Here is a 22,590-nt window from a genome sequence, read left to right on the forward strand (position 1 = left end):
TAGAATTTTAATAAAAGTTGACATACTTTTTAAAAAGTTGGTGATTTGGTGGGGAGGAAGAAGAACTATCATTTATATTTGGAAAAGAGTATGTTCTTCAGAAAATATAGAATGGTTGATTCTATAAGTAAAGTATATTTCCCAGCTTCAAATACAGGTCCCAGACCAGATTAACATGTTATATCTAAACCAAGCTTCCATAGTGCAGCCTTCTTAAAACACCAGTCAAGGGAGGCGTGGTGATTTAAGGAGTGAAAAAGCAGGGTTTTAGAGGCGCGCACACACCTGAGTCTGCATCCTGGCACATTTCTTAGCTGAGCCCACTTTTTAAAATCTTATAGAATGAGAAGAATACCCTGCCTGCCTAGGGTCATGAAGATTAACTACTTTTTTTTTTTTTGCAAAGATAATTTCTATTGGGAATTGAAGGGCTGTGGACATCTTAACCATATATTTAGAAAATTTGGAAGTGAATTTTAGCTCAGCCTTGGTTTGGGATAGAAGCCAGAAATTCTTTAAGGTGGTAAATGGAGCTGTGTTTTATGTCATAACTTTTTCTTCTCTTATTCTCTCAGAGGCCCTCTGCTTGCTTCTCTGTTGCCCTCTTCTAATTCTCCATTTTTGGCACCACCCCTCACTAATTGAAACCTCCTCTGAATGCATTCCCTTCACCAGGTCCCTCAAATTCTTACACATGGGTAGCAAAAGACATTTTTAAAAAATAATAGGGACTAGCTCTTGCCTTTGTTCCCGATCCACGGCAAATACATTTTAGTATGAAATCTATACACCTTTAGTTCTGAAGAAAACACTCTGAAGCACATACAAAGTTTTAATTAAAAATTTTAGCACAGTGGCATGGCTCAGTGGTTTGATTCCTGGTCAGGGCACATGCCCAGGTTGTGGGCTCAATTCCCAGTGAGGGGTGTGCAAGAGGCAGCCAGTCAATGATTCTCTCTCATCATTGATGTTTCTTTCTCTTTCTCCCTCTCTCTTTCTCTCTCTGAAATAAATAAAAACATATTTTATAAAATTGTAATTATTCCTATCCTGAATATTAACAGTAGGGAGAAAAAACTTTCTCTACACTCGTATGTTCTGGCAGATTTTCAGGAGAAAAAGATGTACAAATTTATGGATATTGTATTTACCCCAAATAAAATGTGTTATATTTTATTGACTTAGTACTTTTAATTCTATATGCATGGGGCTTCACAGAAAAAAAACAAAAACCCAAAACGGTGGTTAGACTTGGGAGCTTATATATTATTTTAACAAAGAACAAAAATGTGTGGAGAAGTGACTAAATAAAGGAAAAGGCTGTTTGGATGCCTAAAGGCAAAAAATTATGGGAAAATGTATGATAGATAAGGGTTGTTTTGCAAGGTTTGTGATTGAGTTTTTTCTTCTTCCTGGTATGGGAGAGTGGGGCACCTTTACAAATGGGAAATTTATGACCTGCTTTTAGGCAGATGGGAGAGAGCAGAGAGCTCCTCCCATGCCTGCTGCTTCTCAATTGCCTTTAGCTCAAAATAATCTTTACATCAAAGTGGCATAGTTTGATCCCCTTCAAGTAAAATAATTGGAGAAAACATATTTTACCTTAATAAGACTATTCTATTTAATATAGGCTGTATGACTATTATAATAAGACAGACAATATACATTTAAATATAGTCATAAAGGCATGAACAGGCACAGCTATGTAAGTATTTAACCTCTCATCTGCCACTGTGCTGAAAGCCAGCAAGCATACCTCTTTGTACAATGCACCTTCTTTTAATTTGCTTTGTTTGCTTGGTGAACCTGTGGTTATTTTGCTGATATGCAAAACAGGCAGCTACCTATACTCACTGTATAGCATGTGGGATGGTTATGGTCATTTTGAGGTCACTAACATGGAATCCTACCTATATTCAGAACACAGTGCCCATAGTGAATGAACCAATGATTGACTTGCGCTGACAGATTATTAACTATTTTTCCCTTTTGGTTTTTCTGTCTGACAGCAGCAGTGTGCAGGGTCAAAGACAGCTGGCCCCCCATGTCAGTGGTCTAGGATGGCCAGTGAAGCCACCAACATCCCAAGTCCTGTGGTGCGCCAGATTGACAAGCAGTTTCTGATTTGCAGTATATGCCTGGAGCGGTACAAGAACCCCAAGGTCCTCCCCTGTCTGCACACGTTCTGCGAGAGGTAAGCCTCCTTTGTGCGCGGAGAAGGGAGTTTCACAGACCGACTTCCTACCGAGGGTTCTTTCCAGAATTCTCCAGTTACCTAGGGGAGACAATAAATCTTTTGTGCTTCTGATATAAGTCTAGAAACATAATCATGAGTTGCCAATAATTTACTTTATTACAAGTGGGGCAAAAAAATAATAATGGTCTAGTAGCTGTTCATTTCCACAGGAGATGGAGCTTTAACTATTGGAAGTGTGGGTTTTTTTAATTTAAATTTTCCCTTTGTTCTTTGTGAAACAATTTTGGCCAACCACAGTTCCCTCACAAAGGATATTCGGTGAAAGACAATTAAAAATCTATCATGTCTTCCATATAACAACAATCAGGTAAAAATATCTGCATATCTGAGGGGCTAGTTAAAAGGAGAGAGCCTCCTTCCAAAGATAATTCAGAGGACACATACCAATGGCACATTTGAACATTATGCTATTTCAGATGAAGGAAAAAGCTATGTATGTAGTAATTATACATTATCAGAATATACAATTTGCTATATGTAAAATATACTTTCTTATTTATCTTTCTTGAGTGTTTCTTTCCACTGAGTTAATCATTTATCAGAATATTCATTCACCCCATGTCCAACTTCCCACATAAGCAATTAAGCATAAAGATTAGTGGCCTAATTTAAGTATTTCCCTAGAAAGGCTGTATATTTTTTCTTAAAAAAAAAATATGAATATGGTAATTATATTTTATAGCAGCTTGTTAAATACAGTTGCTATTATTATTTAATATACATAACTAGAATGCTTTGCTTTCTGTTATAGAATAGAAAATTGGTATTTCCAATGGCTTCAAATCAATGCTAATTACATCTACATCCAATTGAACATAGATTTGTTAACTGGTTGAGCATGCTTGGAGTTGATTTACTTTGGAGGGTCTCAACTGCAGCGAATAATCACATCCGTGGTGGTGATGGATGGAGGGAGAGGTGGATTTGTTATTGGAAGTTATGGGTTTTGCTTGTTTGCTTTGCTTTCTTTGCTGTGGGCTATTTGGGGGTTTTGTGTGTAATGTGTGGATATAGGGTTTTTGTCTGTTTTAGTGGTGGTATATGGGGCACCAAATACCTTTTATTTTATTCATTTTATACTTTGGCTTAAGTACTTTGTAATTCATCTTCCAAAATGGCTAAATGGAGAGTGATTTTTTTCCCTCTCCACTCTATAGGTGTAGCTAAAACATGAATACCAGCTAATTGCCCCTGTGTCCCTGGGCTCATGTGGTAAGATCATTATTTGATTTGGTGCAGTTGCCACACTGGGGCTCTTGCTGTACAGCGCTGAGAGCCACTCCGGCTGAGTCCGGCAGCGCTGCCCCAGTCCCCGGTGTTCAGTCCCTCTGGTCTGTTGTTCGGTTCCCATTTCCTTGTCCCGACAGGTGAGAAGCCCCATTCTGCCCTGAGCCTGCCCCCTGCCTCTCAGTTAGGTCTAGCCCAGCCCATCTATATGAGATAGAGGTGCTGTTACAGGAAGAAGGCATAGGTTGGGGGGCCATCATGGGTTTGGTTTGGGACATGTTGAGTTTTAGAACCTGTGAGGCCTCTAAGAGTAAATGTAGAGAAGGTGGATGGTGTACAGACCTGGAGCTCAGAGGAGATACCTGTGGGAAGAAATAGAAACGTGGGAGTGTTATGCTTTAGGCAGGCACATGGGTATGGTATCCCCGGGAATGAAGAGTGCTTCCAGTGGAGTCTGGATTAACTCCACATTGTACTGACTTAGTAGAAAAATAGAGCAGACAGGAGAGCCAGCTGAGTGTGGTGTCATAAGCCAAAGGAAGATGAAGTTTCAAAGAAAAGAGGTGGGGAGGGGGGAGCATAGTGGTCAAGCTTGATGAATGCTTCTGAGACATCTAGTAAGAAAAGACTGAAGCGTGTTTATTGGATGTAGATATCATTAGTGACCTTAACAAAAGCTGTTTCAGTTCTGGTATGGATTCAGCCCCAGCTACCTCTGTGACATAAGGAAGGCCATGTAACCTCCTTGATGTCCGTTTCCTCATCTGTAACATAAGGATATGGGTGAAAGCATTGCTTTTCCAATTCTGTTTGGCCGAGAAACTGGAAAACATTGTGCAGTGTAATTATTTAGAATTTAGATCCTGGTACCAAATTGCCGTGGTTCTAATTCCTGCTCTACCCCTGACCACCTAAGTCCCTTGGGCAAGTAACTCAGCCTCTCTCTGCCAGCATTTTGTCATATGTCTAAAGGTGATCACAGTAGTACCTACTTGGTAGGGTTGTTGGAAGTACTTTGAATTCAGTGGTTAGCATATATGTTGGTTATGATTAGCAATACATTTCACTGATTAAATAAATTAAGTTGAGGAGAGGCAAGAAGGGATCAAGCTAGTGTGAGCCTGGGTATCCCATTCCTGCTTCAAAAGAACACTTCCACTTGGCTGTTTTGTTGTTGTTCTAAAAATATTTTTATTGATTTTTGGAGAGAGAGGAAGGAGAGGGAGAGGAAGAGGGAAACATCGATATGGAGAGAGAAACATGGATCAGCTGCCTCCTAGGGATCGAGCCTGCAACCCGGACATGTGCCCTGACCAGGAATTGAAACTGTGACCTTTTGGTGCATGGGAGAACCCTCAACCAACGGAGTCACACTGGCCAGGGCCGGGTGTGTTTAACAGCAAAGATCTGCTTATGGTTTTGGACATTAAAAGAGTTTCAACACCAACAACAAAAATGTGACATGTTTCTCCCATATGTAAAAGTCCATGAACCTCCGACTAGCTATTCTAGACACAGCTCAACCTTAATGTGTATACAAATTGCCTGGGGTCTGACGCATTAGGCCTGGAGTGAGACCTAAGGTTCTGCTTTTCTCCCAAGCTCCCTGGTGAGGGCAGTGCTGCAGCTCCACAGACCAAGGCTCTGGAAAACACTGCCAACGTCAATGGCATTCTTCTTCTCACGGACAGGGCCAATATGAGCTCCTCAGGGTTAGCTCTGGGTTTCTGAAATATTCTTCTCCGAGTCAAGGAAGTGACAAAGGCAGTTTCTGCAACGTGTCCTGTGTAGTTGCTGAGAACATGTGTGGTACCTGTGAGAAGTGGCGGTTCCATTCCCTGAGCCCCACTGTGCTGACAGCCCCTGGCTTCTGCTTCTGCTTCTACCACAGGTGCCTGCAGAACTATATTCCCGCCCACAGCTTAACCCTCTCCTGCCCAGTGTGCCGCCAGACCTCCATCCTGCCCGAGAAGGGGGTGGCCGCACTCCAGAACAACTTCTTCATCACGAACCTGATGGACGTGCTGCAGCGAACGCCAGGCAGCAACGTTGAGGAGTCCTCCATCCTGGAGACGGTCACTGCAGTGGCTGCCGGAAAGCCCCTCTCCTGCCCAAACCACGATGGGAATGTAAGTCGCTGCCCGGCAGCGTGCCTGCTGGATGGGGGTCGGCGTGGGGCACTCAGAGGCTCGCCGTGAAACCAGAACTCCCCCTGGGAAAGGAGTCATTAAAAAAGATTTTCCCCAGCCCTCAGACTATTTTGCCTGCTTCCTTTCTCTGACCCAATTTATTTAAATAATAAAATCAAACTGCATTGTGTCTTCTGAGTACAGATTGGTGGTTTCCCCAGGAGAGCTAGCCTGTGACTATTTGCAAGCTGGGCATACGTTGACCCACATAAACATCTGTGTAATAAATTATGGATAAAGACTTAATAATACCCCTACCTGGTTTGGCTCAATGGATAGAGCATCGGCCTGAGGACTGAAGGGTCCTGGGTTTGATTCCAGACAAGGGCACATGCCCAGGTTGAGGTGGGTCCCCGGTGGGGGTCGTGCAGGAGGCAGCCAATCGGTGGTTCTCTCTCATCGTTAATGTTTCTATCCCTCTCCCTCTCCCTCTCCCTCTCCCTTCCTCTCTGAAATCAACAAAAAAAAATAAACACTTAATAATAGATAAGTTCTGCAAATTGAGGATGTTTAGGAAAATGTGAATTACATTTCTTTATTTTTCTTGCAAGGGAAATTTTTCTCATGCCCCATTAGACCCTGGCCTACTCCTTAGTAATTAATAAATAGAATTTGAAGATACGTGAGTCCTTGATAATAGATTATGAATTCCAAGCATATTTCCTACTATTAGGAAGCACGATCCTGTTATAAACTCAGGGGGACCTGCATGCATCATCAGTAATTGATTCACAATGGCTATGTGACCCGAAGAGTGGCATTGCGTGGTGGCTAAGAGCACTGGCTTTGGAGTCAGACTGCCTGGTTCACATCCCGCACTTCACCTTATTCTCTGGGTTAGTTTTGGCAAGCTAACCTCTGTGTCTCAATTCCTCACCTACAAAAGGAAACAATAATAGTATAATTGGGAGACTTAAATGTGTAAGTCATATAAAACGTAGAGGAAGCTCTTGACAAATGTTAGCCATTAAAATTCTTTCTAATTAATAACTTTAGTCCCTTTTTTCTTTATATGATGACCACGTCAAACATGCTTGAAACTGCTTATAATATAAGGCTCAGGTATAATAAAACCACTAAAGTAACAAGAGATTGCTTGAGCAAAGCACTTATTATTAGCCATAACTAGTGTTTATTTGCCTTATCTTGTTCCACTCTCTCTGCTCATTATTGCTACAGCCCCCCTGGCCTAGAACTTGCCAAGTGGTTTCCCACCTTGGGGCCTGGCTGCTTTCTCTTTCTTATGCCTGGAATGGTTTTTGCTCTCTCTGGATGTGGCTAGCTCATTCTCACCCTTCATGCGTCAGCTCATATTTCTCCTATAAACAGCAGTCTTCTCCAACTGTACTACGGCTCCACCTCTGACACCCAGTTGCCATCCATCACATCACTTCTTGATTTCCTTCATGGCATTCACCACGCTCTGCCTGACCTCATCTGTGCATTTGCTGAGCTCACTTTTAGGAAGTGAGCTGCAGGAGGGCAGGGACCAGGCTCACCATCATACCTCTAGCACTGAGAACAGTACCTTATACATAGAAGTATGGAAATCATCGGAGACCAACCCGATGAAAACAAGCAAAGGCTATGCATTCCGAATTTGCTCAAACAAGGAGTCGGCCACCATCACTTGTGTTTTGGCAGGGATTCAAAGTCAGGCAGAGGAGTGGGAACACTCAGTCGTGGGAAAAAGGCAAGGCTTCAGGTGTACCCTGATGTGAGGCCATTGGCATGGGGAAGCTAGAGGTGGGCCAACTAGAAGGGGGCACCTATGTGATTGGTTAGGGGTTCATATTTGGCTTTCTCTGATTGGTCCTAAGTTGGGAGTAGAGACAAAAATTTGGGAAGTTATCAGTAATCAAGTCCTAGCCATTTGGGGCCAATTGTTACCAAAGTTTTTGTTGAGCTTTTTGGATTGTTACTAGAGATAGCAGTTGGACTTCCTGCAAATCTGACTTATAGCAGGCTGATTTCCCGGGCCGTTTATTATAGATATGGAGTCAGTGTCCTGGGCAGGTTGTGAGTCAGAGGTCTATTTTTATACACGGTCTGACTATTGTCCATTTGCATATTTAGTTTTCTCAGAAGTTAATCAGTACCTATTTGTTGAACGATTGTGCCAGACACTGTGCTTGGTCTCTTACACACCACTTTGCAAAGTAGGTGTTAGCTACCTTCCTTGTATAGATGAAGAAACAGATCTGAACAGTTTCAGTCACAGGTCCATTTGACCTGGAAGCTAGAACTGGAGGAAAGAGCACCCTGAGCTTTTTGGGAACCAAAGTAAGAGGTACATGGTGGATTATCTCTTTTATATAAAAAAATAAAAATATATTTTAAGAAAAGATTAGAGAAGTGGACTGTGCAAGAGTTGATCAGCTGGGTGGATTGGTGAGGTCAGCATGACTCCCAGGTGTCTAGCTTGGGTGCCTGTGTCAGCAGTGGTGCAACCAACAGAAACAGAGGTTGACTCTTTTTTATTTTTATTGATTTCAGAGAGGAAGGGGGAGGGAGAGAGAGACAGAAACATCAATGATGAAAGAGAATCATCGATTGGCTGCCTCCTGCACACCTCACACTGGGGATCAAGCCAGCAACTCTTGCCAAGGGCCCTGACTGAGAATTGAACCATGACCTCCTGGTTCATAGGTCAGCGTTCAACCACTGAGCCCTGCTGGCTGGACCAGATGTAGACTTTAAAATTACTCTGAATTTTTTACAAAATGGCACTATCGATCTTGGAGAAACTTTGGAAAGAGAAATATGTTGTTAGTGCCTGAAGGAGAAATACGAAAGAATTCCTAAAGATGTATTTCCTGAGCACGCCTCCCAGTAGAGACCCTTGGTTGCCGCAGGTTGCTAAGCAGAAACTCTCTCAGAGATGCTAATTTCTGCAAAAAACGAAAGAATCCTTTTAGGCTAAAACTTTACTTTCTACCAAATGCATCACGTCAAATCACACTAAAAATGAAACCTGTCTAAAGAGCTGGACCCTCAGAGTAAGGAAGCTCTTTAAAGTATGTTTTGAGCACTTTCTCAATGCTGGGTCATTATCATTCCTTGGGAATCATAAGCTTTATAAACCAGCCAGAGGCCTTGGAAAACCAGCTGCGTGTCTTCACTCATTCTGTTGTTTCATTGTGGACTGTAGGAGTTCGCTGCTGCTGCTTTGAAACGGGGCCTCATGGCATGTTCAAGCCAAATGCAGGCGATACTACAGATAAATTGCTGCAGTTAACTGCCGTGGGTAAATCTTTAAAAACATCTCAAGCGTCTGAAGGTTAATAAAATCCGGTAATTAACAATAAAGCAGGATGTTGCTGTCATAAACTGCCTGGTGCCGATCAGCACATGTGGATGAAAGCCTGTCATTTACTTTAAGTGCTGTGACACAATCTGTCTTCTAATTAAACTGCTGTGACGGCATTGTCCAAATACAAAGAAAAATGGGGCTGGCGGTCAGTGATTTCAGAGGTTCCTTGCCCATAAAGCAGACACTTGAGCTCATGCCTTACAGTCCTAGAACACAAATGATCGGACGATCATGAAACCCCATTTTTGCTTGCTTAGGCCATGCTAGCAAGAATGTTAAGAGGTGCAAAGGAGGGATCCTCATGCCTGGCCAGGACCAAGTCCCCACTGCCAGAAGCCTCCGGGCTGGCTGCATGGCCCTGAGCACATTCCAGCAGTTAGTAATGCGAGTGGCCCCTCATCTTCTCTTCTGATGAACACAAATGGTGACTGTCTGTCAACAGCAGTAAGCTCATCCTGGCCTCTGGCCCACCCACCCCTGGAGCACCAGCATCATGACATTCAGTATGGATGAGCTCAGCCGAGTCTCACACCTCCCGCAATTAACTCTCAGCCTGAGTCAAAGCTGTCAGGGCCCAAGCACAGGCATTTGAGAATGACCAGTTGTTGACACTTCAGAATGATTTGCTTCCCAAGAAACACTGAGGATACTGAACCAGGGAAGTAACCCAGGTCTTCAAAGCAATCAAACATTTTTTTAATTGAGGTAAAATTCGCACACAAAATTCACAGTTTAACCATTTTAAAGTGTATAATTCAGTGGTTTTTAGTATATTCAAAAAGGTTGTGCAAACATCACCACTAATTCCAGATCTTTTTTGTTATCCCAAAAAGAAACTCAATACCCATTAAGTACCAGTTATTAACCCCCCTCCCCCCCTACCCCACCACCAGCCTCTAACCCCTGGCCACCATCAGTCTGTGTTCTATCTCTCTCTGGATTTGTCCATATGGACGCTTGATATAAATGGAATCGTACATATAATATGTAGCTTTTTTTAGTCTGGCTTCTAGCACATATAATGTCTCAAGATTCATCTATATTGTAGCATATATCAGAACTTTATTCCTTTTTAAAATTTTTTTTATTGTTGACAGTATTACAAATGTCCCCCAACTTCCCCCCTTTTCTCCCCCTCCTCCCAGCCCCGGCCCACCCTAGGCCTTCACCACTCTATTGTCTGTATCCATTGGCTATGCATATATGTACATAAATTCTTTGGTTAATCTCTTCCCATCTCTCCAGGCTTCCCCTTTGAGATATATCAGTCTGTTCCATGCATTCATGCCTCTGGACCTGTTGTTCATCAGTTTATTATGTTTATTAGATTCCACATATGAGTGAGATCATGTGATATTTATCTTTCTTGACTGGCTTATTTCACTCAGCATAATATTTTCCAGGTCCATCCAGGCTGTCACAAAGGGTAAGAAATCCTTCTTTTTTACAGCTGCATAGTATCTGATTGTGTACATGTACCACAGCTTTTTATCCACTCATCTGCTGATGGGCACTTGGGCTGTTTCCAGATCTTAGCTATTGTAAATAATGCCGCTATGAGCATAAGGGTGCATATATTCTTTCTATTTGGTGTTTTGGGCTTCTTATGATAGATTCCTAGAAGTGGGATTGCTGGGTCAAATGGTAGTTCCATTTTTAATTTTTGAGTAAATTCCATACTGTTTTCCATAGTGGCTGCACCAGTCTGCATTCCCACCAGCAGTGTACTAGGGTTACCTTTCCTCCACATCCTCGACAGCACTTGTCATTTGTTGATGGTAGCCATTCTGACAGGTGTGAGGTAATACCTCATTGCAGTTTTAATTTGCATCTCTGGTGATCCGTGATGTTGAGCATTTTTTCATATGTCTATTGGTCATCTGTATGTCCTCTTTGGAGAAGTGCCTATTCAGGGTCTGTGCCCATTTTTAAATTGGGTTATTAGTCTTCTTTTTGTTGAGCTGTATGAATTCTTTATATATTTTGGAAATTAACCCCTTATCAGTTGTATCATTGGCAAATATGTTCTTCCATACAGTGGGATCCCTTTTCGTTTGGATGGTGGTTTCTTTTGCTGTGAAGAAGCTTTTTAGTTTGGTGGGTGCATTCACTTTGTGAAAATCCATCCATATGTCTTGGGACTTATGCCATTTTCTGTATGTGTGTTACACTTCAAGAAGTTCCCCCCCACCCCCACCCCAAATTGGAAGAAAATATTTTCAGCTGAGAGAATAAGGGGACTCTAACTTTCAGGCTTTATGTTATACTGCTACTGAGATTCATAACAATTAGGATAAGGTAGTTTTATTTTCAGGTAAGCAGATGACATCATTATTAAGAACTTACTATGTGCCAGTGCCAGGCAAGATCTGACTTCTTTGTGCATATCCATCTACTGACTCCTCACAGCACCCCTATGAAGTAGGTTACTATTGTCTCCATTTAACAGAGGAAAACACTGAGACACAGTGAACTGACATACGTGGTGAAGCCAGGATGCAAACAGCTCAGTCCAGCTCACCTCTTCTCCAAAGAGCAGCGGTTCTCAGTGTGGTCCAGGCATCCTCAGCGGTCCCGAGACCCTTCAGGGGTGTCCACGAGGTCAAAACTGTATTTATATAATATTAAGACATTTTTTGCCCTTTTCACTCTCATTTTCTCAGTGTATGTTGGTATTTTCCAGATTATACGATGTCTGCTATCAAAACAGATTGAATGCAGAAGCAGATATGAGAGCCCAGGTTTCTCTATTAAGCCAGACACTGAAGGGATTTACAAAAATGGAAAACAATGTCGTGTGTGTGTGTGTGTGTGTGACTTAAAACAACACAAATTTATTCTCTTACAGTTCAGGAGTTCAGAAGTCTAAAATCAAAATGTAGTTAGGGCTGTGTTCCGTCTGAGGCTTCAGGCTTCAATAGAGAAACCATTTTCCTGCATTTTTTTTAGCTTCTAGAGGCTGCCTGCATTCCCTTAGCTTGTGACCTGTTCCTCGAATCACTCCAATCTCTTGTTTCTGTTGTCTCGTCTCCTACACTGTCTTTGCCCGCCCCCGCCCCCCCCCCCCCCCCCCCCACCTCTTACAAGGGCTCTTGTGATTACATCGGGCCCACCTGGATTACCAGCATAATCGTCCCATCTCCATATCCTTAACTCAATTCACATCTGCAAGTCCATTTTGCCATATAAGGTAAACCCATTAACAGGTTCCCGGGGGGGATTGGGAGGTGGACACCTTTGGGGGCCATTGTTCAGGCTACCACACCTGCTTCGCTATGTATTGTTTCAGCAACTCTGCATCTCTGGCGGTAACCATCTATACAATTCTGTGCTATTTGGGCTTCAGTGTCTGCCCTGCTCACATCTCCTGGAAGGGACAGTGCAAGTATCATATGACTCCACCCTCCTTGGCATGGCAATGGTTGATGAATAGTGGATCTGTTTTCTGGTTAATAACCTGTTGTTCCATTGACTTGCCTTTTATCAACAAGTGATACAATTCTAAAGAATTTGGATGAAATTGTACAAGGACTGTAGTAGTTTCTTTATTTTATTTTCCTGGGGACACACTTTATTTACTTTTTAATTTATTGGGGTGACATTGGTTAATAAAATTATATAGGTTTCAGGTGAATGCCATTCTTTTTTTGTTTGTTAATCCTCACCTGAGGATATTTTTCCATTGTTTCTCCCCCGCCCCTGACCACCCCCCCCACCTCCTCTTCCTGCCCACCATTGATTCTTAGAAAGAGTGGAAGGGAGAGGAAGGGACAGAGAGAGATGAATGCCATTCTTCTCGTAGCTTTTTGTCTTACAAAATATAGTTACTTTTTATAAATTATATTATTCATGTTACTATTTAACGGGCTTATCATGGCTTTTAATAAGTAAATAGTTAACCTTTTTCTGTTTCAATATTAAAGTGATAGCTATCTATACACCAAAACCGGTTTGGCTAAGTGGATGGAGCGTTGGCCTGCGGACTGAAAGGTCCCGGGTTCGATTCCGGTCAAGGGCATGTACCTGGGTTGCGGGCACCTCCCCAGTAGGAGATGTGCAGGAGGCAGCTGATCGATGTTTCTCTCTCATCGATGTTTCTAACTCTCTATCTCTCTCCCTCCCTCTCTGTAAAAATATCAATAAAAATATATATATATAAAGTGATAGCTATCTATAGATATAACTCACGTAAACTACAGCACTTTGCAGTCCCCGATAATTTATAAAGAGTGTAAAGGGGTCCTGAGACCAAAGGTTCGAGCGCCACAGCCCCCGCCCCCCCTGTTCTGCGTAGCGGGGTGGTCACAGAAAAGCTGGTTTTGTGACCAGAGCAGTGGCTTTGGAGTCCCATCCCCTAGGTTTGAGACGTGGCACAGAAAAGCTTACCCTCCCTTTCCTCCCGTGAAGCTGGACTTAATATTACTGACATCCTGGGGAGCCTGTGAGACTGAACTGGGAGAACGCCTGGTAAGCCCTTCGTCAGCGGCACGGGTCCTGGAATTGTTCTTGTGTCACCTGCAGGTGATGGACTTTTACTGCCAGTCTTGTGAGACCGCCATGTGTCGGGAGTGCACTGAGGGTGAGCACGCGGAACACCCCACCGTGCCCCTCAAGGACGTGGTGGAGCAGCACAAGGCCTCACTCCAGGTCCAGTTGGACGCTGTCAACAAAAGGTACGCACATCTCCCCCAGGCTCCCAGCTGGCCGCTGGCGTCAGGCTTGGCCTCAGGGTCTCTTGTCTCAGGGGGATGGTAGGTGCATGTCACCTAAACAAATTCTTTGATCGTGGGTCTGTAGTCACAAACTAGTGAGTGGAGAGTCGTCCCCTCGCCCTTGGTAAAATTCCCCCTGATGTTATGAGTGGTGGCATTTTTGTTTTAGTGCCTTAGTGTGATTATGAATAAAATATACTTGGGGAAAGTGGTCTCAGGGATCTCTAAAATTCAAGCATGAAACCAGGCTCTCTGAAGAACCTTTCTTATCTGCTGTTCTTGACACACTTACAGGCCCATTGTGTTGCCTGTGACTGGCTGCTCTCTGCTGGAGCCCAGCAAAATGGTACTGAGCAGTGATTGCTCCATTTTCTTTATGTTTCCCTGTGTTCAGGCACCCTTTTTTTTTTTTTTTTTTTTTTTTGGCATGGAATCCAAGGAATAGAGTAGCTGTGTGATGCATGAGAAAGAACAAAGAGAGGAAATAAATAGCCAGCTGAAAGAAAATCTCTTCAGCAACAGTTGTACTGAAAAAACCGTGGTTAATCTATACTAATTAAAAGAACTTGGAAACTTGCAAGAAGATCCCAGGGAACTCTGAGTTTGAATAAGTTTTTCATGTGACTGAGAAAAAAGATCCAGCTATATGTTTAGAACAGTGGTTCTCAGCCATGAATAATTATGTGCACGCGCGCGCGCACACACACACACACACACTAGGGACATTTAGCAATGTGTGGACACAATTTAGTGTCACGACTATGTGTGTGTGTGGGGAGGGGTGGTGCTATTGGCATCTGGTAGAGGACAGGATGCTGTTAAACATCTGTAATGCACAGCACAGTCCTCTGTAACAAAAAATTCTCTGGCCCAAAATATAAACAGTCAAGATTGAGAAAACCTGGTTTAGAGTGTGAGGAAAAGATGGGATCCAGAGAGCTTCAAAGTATCATCCATTATTAAAAGTAGATGACTGGCCCAGCTGGCATGGTTGAGCATTGAACTAAGAACCAGGAGGTCAGGGTTCGATTCCCCATCAGGACACATGCCCAGGTTGCAGGCTCAGTGCCCAGTGTGGGGCATGCAGGAGGCACCAATCAATGATTCTCTCTCATCATTGATGTATCTGTCTCTGTCTCTCTCTCCTTTCCTCTCTGAAATCAATCAAAATATACGTTTTTTTAAAAAAGTATTTGACTGGTAGATTGAAATAAACAGTCTCTTTCAAAGGCTGTAATTATGTCTTATTCGTTCTGTTCTTCAGTTATTACTTCTTAAAGACGATGAGAGGCACACCGAATGTTTCTTGACAAAATACAGTTGTTGCTTTTACTATTTCTAGGTTGATGTTAAATAATCATGATCTTTAACAACTGTTCCTCTAGGCTCCCAGAAATAGATTCTGCTCTTCAGTTCATCTCAGAAATCATTCACCAGTTAACCAACCAGAAGGCCAGCATCGTGGATGACATCCATTCCACCTTTGATGAGCTCCAGAAAACTTTAAATGTGCGCAAGAGTGTGCTGCTTATGGAGCTGGAGGTCAACTATGGCCTCAAACACAAAGTAAGACTCCAGCTGTCCTTACCCATATCCTGGAAGAGACATGATGTCTGAGGCGCTTCATGGCACTGGCTTTCTGCCTTCTCCTAGCGGCAAAGGGGGCTCCAATGGGTCCTTAGGTGTCACTGTTGCACAGTAAGAATAGTTTTCATTTAATGGCATATCCAGTTTTTTTTCTCCGTCCTGTTTTTAGCAAAACTCTAAATCTGTGACATTAAGCCCCAGTTTATAATTTGACACCAGGCAAGGTTGAGTATGAAGTAATGCGTTCAGGATTTAGGGTTAAACCGGATTGTTTTCCTTCCTTAATTAGAATGTCTAATAGTCTCTTAATTGCTCTCTCGCCCACACCGACCTGTTAGTCAACTTCAAAGCGAGCCCTGCCTGCAGCCTTTGTTTGACTCTGCAGGTGGATCACAAAGCCCGGTACGAAGAGCTTCTGAGATTCAAGCGGGGAATGCGTTTTCATTCCTCCGCTTCTGTTCCTTTAAGAGGTGACAGGGGAGCTTTGGACATGAAGGGAAGATACGGAACAATGAATATTTCAGATGTCAAGCGTGGTCATCTGTTGGCTAAGCTCTGGGTGGTGACGGTCCCATCAAAAACACGTGACCCAAGAAATATGTGTGTGGGAGAAGCAGGGCGAGGCGGAACGGAAAGAGAAGGCCCTGGGAATGCAGTGTAGGACGGCGCATTAGCACCGGGTTCAGTGAGTGAAAGTAGACACCCCTTGCTGGGAGCCACGGGCGGGCGTGGGCAGGTGCAGGACCGGGTTCTGGCCCGGGGAAGGCCCGGCCCCAGTGCTCGCTGCGCCGCGTCCTCGGGGTTGAGCTCCAGCGCTGCAGGGAGCACTCATCCTGCGCGCCTTTCCTGCAGGTGCTCCAGTCGCAGCTGGATACCCTGCTCGAGGGGCAGGAGAGTATTAAGAGCTGCAGCAACTTCACGGCGCAGGCCCTCAACCACGGCACGGAGACAGAGGTGCTGCTGGTGAAGAAGCAGATGAGCGAGAAGCTGAACGAACTGGCCGACCAGGACTTCCCGCTGCACCCGCGGGAGAACGACCAGCTGGACTTCATCGTCGAGACCGAGGGGCTCAAGAAGTCCATCCACAACCTCGGGACCATCCTCACCACCAACGCCGTCGCCTCCGAGACGGTGGCCACGGGCGAGGGGCTGCGGCAGACCATCATTGGGCAGCCCATGTCCGTGACCATCACGACCAAGGACAAGGACGGGGAGCTCTGCAAAACCGGCAATGCCTACCTCACGGCGGAGCTGAGCACGCCCGACGGCAGCGTGGCCGACGGGGAAATCCTCGACAACAAGAACGGCACGTACGAGTTCCTGTACACCGTGCAGAAGGAAGGGGACTTCACGCTCTCGCTGAGGCTCTACGACCAGCACATCCGCGGCAGCCCCTTCAAGCTGAAGGTGATCCGGTCGGCGGACGTGTCGCCCACCACCGAGGGCGTGAAGAAGCGCGTGAAATCCCCGGGGAGCGGCCACGTCAAGCAGAAGGCTGTGAAGCGACCCGCGAGCATGTACAGCACCGGGAAGAGAAAAGAGAACCCCATCGAGGACGACCTCATCTTCCGCGTGGGTAAGGAGGGGGCGGGGCGCGCCTGCAGGCGGGGGGTTGCTGGGCGGAGGGCTCCCTGGGAAGGTGGCTGCAAAGAGGGCCATTGCAGGGCAGGCCTGCTCCCCGCAGGTGCAGATACCGGTCTGTTTCATTAGCGGAGCTTACGCAGCCTCTCTCTCTGCAGATAGTGCGATGTAGTTTCCCCTCCTCCTGTTTCAAAACTCCGTGCCTCCCCTCCCTCTCTCCCCCTCTTGATCCTCCTCCTCCTTTTTTAACAGGCAGTGCTGCCTGCTCACTGTAGAAAATTGGAAACCGAAAATAAGCAAAAAGAGAATTGGGAAAATATCAGCACTTATTCATAATCTAGCAATTTTAGAGGAATGTTGGCCACCGTTTCCCTCCCTGTAGGAATGTCCTTGGAGTACTCCCGCCTTCCCCAAAGGCAGAGAGATTGTTCTGTCAGATAGCCTAACCCAAAGGCGGAGCGATGTGCTATCAGATAGCTTTCAGCTTCTCTGCGATCTGCCAGCCTGGGCTGTGGTGTGGGCAGAGGCTCTGCCTGATGCCTCCCTGTCGCTGCTTCTGCACCCCTGTAAGGGCTGGGGTGGGGGACGTGGTGCATTGCAAGGTGTGTTCACCTCCGGTATGTTAGCTGGAGAGCAGCCCCCCAAATGGGGAGGATGGGTGGAGACCTGGAGAATGGAATGGGGTTAGGGTGGAGGCAGAAGGCTTCGCAGGAGCCAAGAGATTGGGGTATGCAGATAGCCCATCCCTTCTGATTTATTGCTTCTGATTTTTTTATTTTTGAGTATCAAACCAAAAATTTATTGAGACTAATGTTATTTTTAGCTGTTTGTTTTCTCGGTAGAAAGCAAACTAGATGTAAACAAACAATTTGATAATACTTTTTTTTTTCATGTTTATATTGATTTTAGAGAGAAAGGGAAAGGGAGAGATAGAAACACTAACATTGATTGGCTGTCTCCCAACCCCCCGCCACCCCCAAAACCTGGGCATGTGCCCTGACTGGGAATTGAACCTGGGACCTCTTGGAACATGGGTAGATGCTCAACCACTGAGCTATACCAGCCAGGCCCAGATTGGATAATTCTTAAGAAAAAAAAAGAGTCTGCATTTTAGTTACTGTATCCAAAAGTAGGTCTAACCCGCTTCTCTTTCTGCCTCTTCAGTCCTTATCATAGTATCTCTAAAAGGGCTCTGCCCTGTGTATTAAATGACACACATAGAAAAACAATTCTGTGGTTCAAATAAATTGGGGAAACCTTAAGTGAAGGAAATGGGCATTTTTTAAAAATTGCAGAACCTTTAGAATCTGCTGATGTGCACTTTAAGTCTCCAAGGCAGGAGAAGGGTAACAGGCAGCACTTTAAACTTTTCTGATCATAGAACTTTTCCATGGAACATCTTGGGGAAAGAGCTCCTTGGAACAGTCCTGGCGAAGCTATTCTATGTTCGCACATTAGGCTGAATCTTGGTGAAGATTGTGATGTGATATGTCAGTTGTCTGCTCAGAGCATGGAGGTCTAGTACATTCACTGGCCATTTGTGCAGTGTGGGTGCAGACATTGTTGATCCGCCTGCCAAAGCAGAGTGGGCGAGCTGGGCCGGGCACAGGATGGGGAGCCTCCCAGGTGTGCCACTCCGGTTCTGCCAGTTACTTGAACCTTGGGCAGGTCTCCCAGCTTCCCTGGGCTTCAGTTTCCACATCCAAATGAAAGTACAAATACCTGCTTCTGAGAATTGTTCCAAGTTCCAAGATTAATGCCTGGCATGTGGGTAGCGGGGAGGGGCGGGGAGGGGAGCCAAGTAAATGAAAAGTATTGTTTTTGCACATGCAATTTAAGGTTGTTAGATTTTACCCAGTATCCTCTCAAACAACTTAACTCGCTGCTGCCCACTGATCTCCTGCATTAAGAACAAACTCAGTCTCAAATTCAAAACCCCCCACCCCCAGCCAAGGGACCCCTGTCTACTTGCCTGGGCACCATGCAGAGAGGAGAAAGGCCCAGACCTGGGTCTGATTCTGGCCCTGATTCTCTTTGCCAGCTGGGCAACTGACTTACCCTTTCTTAACCTGGTTCCCTCCTCTGGAAAACAAAGGGGATAAAATATTACCTAACTCTTAAGGTTGTTGTGGCATTGAAAGAGAGAATTCTTGTAATATGCTGGCACTTGGCTGTGTATAGTAAGTGCTCAGTTCATGGTAGCTGGTATTTTACTGTTATTATCAATCATCATCATCTCTACCTGTGATTGTCCTGAGTATTTCCCTAGGGATATTTCCCTCCAATTATTGGCTTTGAATTCTTAGCTCCCACCCTGTAAGGCAGTGGTTCTCAACCTGTGGGCTGTGACCCCTTTGGCGGTCGAACGACCCTTTCACAGGGGTCGCCTAAGACCATCCTGCATATCAGATATTTACATTACGATTCATAACAGTAGCAACATTACAGTTATGAAGTAGCAACGAAAATAATTTTATGGTTGGGTCACAACATGAGGAACTGTATTTAAAGGGCCAGAAGTTTGAGAACCACTGGATCTGCTCTCTCCTCTTAAATGTTTGTGAAGTGCTTAGAACAGTGTCTGGCAAGCAGCACTGCGTCCAAGATTATTAATGAAGTAAACTTGGTGGGTTATGACCAAATCCAGCTTCTTACTGTTTGGCTTGAGTGACTTCCGGGTGTGAGGCGGTAGAGCGGTAGAGTGAGTGATGGTTAAGGCTGTGGACTCTGAGGCTAGACCTCCCTGGGTTCCAGCCCCAACACCCCCACTTCCTCATCTATCCAATCTTGGATAACTTACCTAACCTCTCAGTTCCTCAGTTTCCTTCATAAAACAGGGATTAAAACACACACACACACACACACCCTACCAAATAGGGGTTGTGACGATTAAGCAAATTAATAAATTAATACATGAGATGGGCAATGTAGGTAATGCTAATTAACATATTCATGGTGGTAGTATTGAAGTCATAGTTAACCTAAGGAGTTAAGAACATGGTAAGTAAAGAGCTCAAAAGCCTGATTGCCTCATTTTGAATCCCAGCCTTCTATTCATTGACCGTATGATTCAGTGAAGATTATTTAACCTCTCTGTGTTCAGTTTCTTCATCTGTAACATGGGGATGCTTGGTAAGGATTAAAGTGGTACATGTGAAGGCTTAGAACAGTGCAGGCACATGATAAGGACTCCGTAACTGTGACTATTGTTGTTGTCAGTACCAAGCAAGTTAGGGAAAGTCAGAGGAAGAGAGGTATGTTTCCGTTTTCATCACCCAGGCTGAAGTGTCCCATAGCAGTTTGGAGTTTGAAGCTCAGCAAAGAAGTCAGGGGTAGACATCAATTTGGAAATGAAATGCATAGAGAAGTTGCTTTAAAGCATGCATTTCAATGAAATGTCCAAGAGAGGAGTTGTGATTCTGGGAGGAATGGACGGGGAATGGAAGCAGGAGGAAGGAGCAGGCATTGTCTGAGCCAGGCAGTGTGCAGTCCACTTCCGTGTCATCTTATTTAAAATCTTTAGCAAGTATCATATACTTTCAGTTCCCAATGTCCCCACAGGGTAATGTACCGACTACAGCATCATGTGTGGTGTGCTGGAGTCAGCTTATCCTGGTTCTCACACCACCTCCCAACTCTGTTCAGTGACTTCACGTTGGTAGCTCTAAATCAGTGAGTGGGGGTAGGTTGCGGGGGGGGGGGGAGGGGGGCATTTATATCCAGAAATGGGCAAATGCTACAAATCAGAGCTCCTCTCCAGCCCCCACCCCCTGCCCCTCAAGAGCTAAAATGCCAGGACAACATCAATTATCCTTCCCATAGAAGGAATTGGAGACTCAGAGTGCTGGTGTAGGAGCCCAAGCTGTCTGTGACTCTCAGGCCTATGCCTTTTCAATTGCACAATAGCTCCTCTTCACCTAGAATGTCCTTTAACTACTGTAGTTTTTCAAAGTTGAGGAATTTGATACCTCCCACGCCTGAAAACTTAATGATATGCCCACAGTGAATGAGTTATTGTGTTTCTCTAATATTGTATTGCAAAACAGTCCTGAATGAGTTTAGGGAAGTAGCTTAGAGCATCTGTTGACAGTGATTCCTTGAAACACAGAGATTATTTTCCCCTATAGTGTCAAGTTTGCTGACTAGAAGCCACCAGCTGGTTTAGTCAGCTATTAGAGAAAGTCACTGAACAAAAGAGAAGCCAGAAGACATGGGAGGGAGTGAAAGAATTACAGTTGAATTGTTTCAAATGATGCAATGAATGCACCATACCTTAGTGAGTGATGGGAAGTGAACGAAGCACTCATTTGTACTCTAGAGCAGTGAGCTTTTTTTCCATGTAAAATCACTTAGCGTGAGTTCAGAAGCTTTACGGGAAGTAGGGCATTTTACGCCCTTTCCCCTGCCTCACCTCTGCAAACCACCACCTCCCCTCCCTGGAATCTTGGAGGAAGGAGACCGTACTAATTTGGCATCTGAGTAAAGCATGATCCCAAATTATAGGCACCCTGCCCTCACCCACCTTGAGCATCATCCTTGGGAACTGTTCTTGCATGTCAAGTGGGAAAAGATGCCTATAATATGTACCAAGACCTAGCTAGGCACAGTGCTGTGTTGTAGGGTGCAACAGGACAGATGTTACCCCTGCCCTAGGGGAGCTCACATTTTAGTGAGGGAGATAGACAGTTACACAATGAAAATACTGTGTGATAAGGAATGGAATAATCTAAAGGATTAGATTATTGTGAACCCAAAGGGTAATTATCCGCACTCACCTCAGAAACCTAGCATTCTAAAGTCCAATTAGAAGGAAGCATTGTGCATATCAGAAAAAATGTATTATGTGAATCTCCTAATCTCCTGGTCAGGAGAACCCAGGTTTTAGTCTTCCCTCTGTCTTTACTGCCTTTGTGATGTGTCTAGTTTCAATTTTGCATCTCTGAAATGGACTGATAGAGAATATTTATCATGTTAACTCCTGGGGTTATAAGGCGTGCATGAGAGAAAGTATATGAAAGTGCTTAAGTATTATGGAACATTTCATTTTCCCATGACTTAATGTGGGTTGTCATTTACACAGTCATTAATAATTCATTCAGGCACTTACTCACTCAACAAACATTTGTGAAGCTCCTACTGGAAGATCTTGTGTTAGACCTTATGTTTGGCTCACTTTCATCTCTTGCTTTATCCCATTCTAAGTATCTTGATTTACTGAACATGAATTTTCCCATTAAGTCGTGGGGGTAGGGGGGAGGCTTATAGTTATTGATCCTCTATTTCAGTCCAGGGTCCTATTACCTGGTTACCTTACTTCTGTAATCTTCCTGGAGGCGTGGGTGGAAGTGAGTACAGTTTAACATATGGGAAAAACAAGTTTAATGCTCCTATGGCATTGTTGCCAAATTATCTGTAATTATTTTTAAAACTCAGGTTACTTGCTTTACTAGCCAAATGTAACCATCAAATGAAATCTTTTACATCAAAGTAGCAGGAAAAGATTTTGTAAGTACTTCTTGTGTTTTGTGTTACATTTACATTTGTTATGAAAGAACTAATTTTCATTTATACTTAGGATACTTTGGGGGAATTTTTCTGTAGACTAAATAGAATTTACTAAAAATCTTGAAGAGTAAAGCATGATCCCAAATTATTTCTAACTTCTGGAATTTTTATTTTTTTTATTTTGGTCTCAAGACATTTTATCAACCCTTGGGCTTTGAG

The 22,590-nt window shown here is 44.2% G+C and overlaps 1 protein-coding gene across 8 annotated transcripts in view; it reads left to right on the forward strand.

Annotated features, from left to right (window-relative positions):
* TRIM2 (tripartite motif containing 2) overlaps nt 1-22,590 on the forward strand; it is a 125,027-nt gene that overhangs the window by 80,553 nt on the left and 21,884 nt on the right. For 4 of the 8 annotated variants that reach the window (XM_070415337.1, XM_070415334.1, XM_070415335.1 and 1 more), the window contains exons 2-6: nt 2,013-2,194; nt 5,376-5,613; nt 13,508-13,659; nt 15,084-15,264; nt 16,138-16,861. In XM_070415337.1, the coding sequence (XP_070271438.1) occupies nt 2,061-2,194; nt 5,376-5,613; nt 13,508-13,659; nt 15,084-15,264; nt 16,138-16,861 (1,429 nt within the window). In that variant the 5' untranslated portion in view covers nt 2,013-2,060. Of the gene's footprint in view, nt 1-2,009; nt 2,195-5,375; nt 5,614-13,507; nt 13,660-15,083; nt 15,265-16,137; nt 16,862-22,590 lie in introns of all 8 variants that reach the window. The other 4 variants (XM_070415336.1, XM_070415332.1, XM_070415333.1 and 1 more) reach the window with 1 other exon arrangement.

Source organism: Myotis yumanensis, unplaced genomic scaffold (genome assembly GCF_028538775.1).
Source record: "Myotis yumanensis isolate MYYU_CA2020_CCGP unplaced genomic scaffold, mMyoYum1.0.hap1 SCAF_5, whole genome shotgun sequence".
NCBI classification, from domain to species: domain Eukaryota; kingdom Metazoa; phylum Chordata; class Mammalia; order Chiroptera; family Vespertilionidae; genus Myotis; species Myotis yumanensis.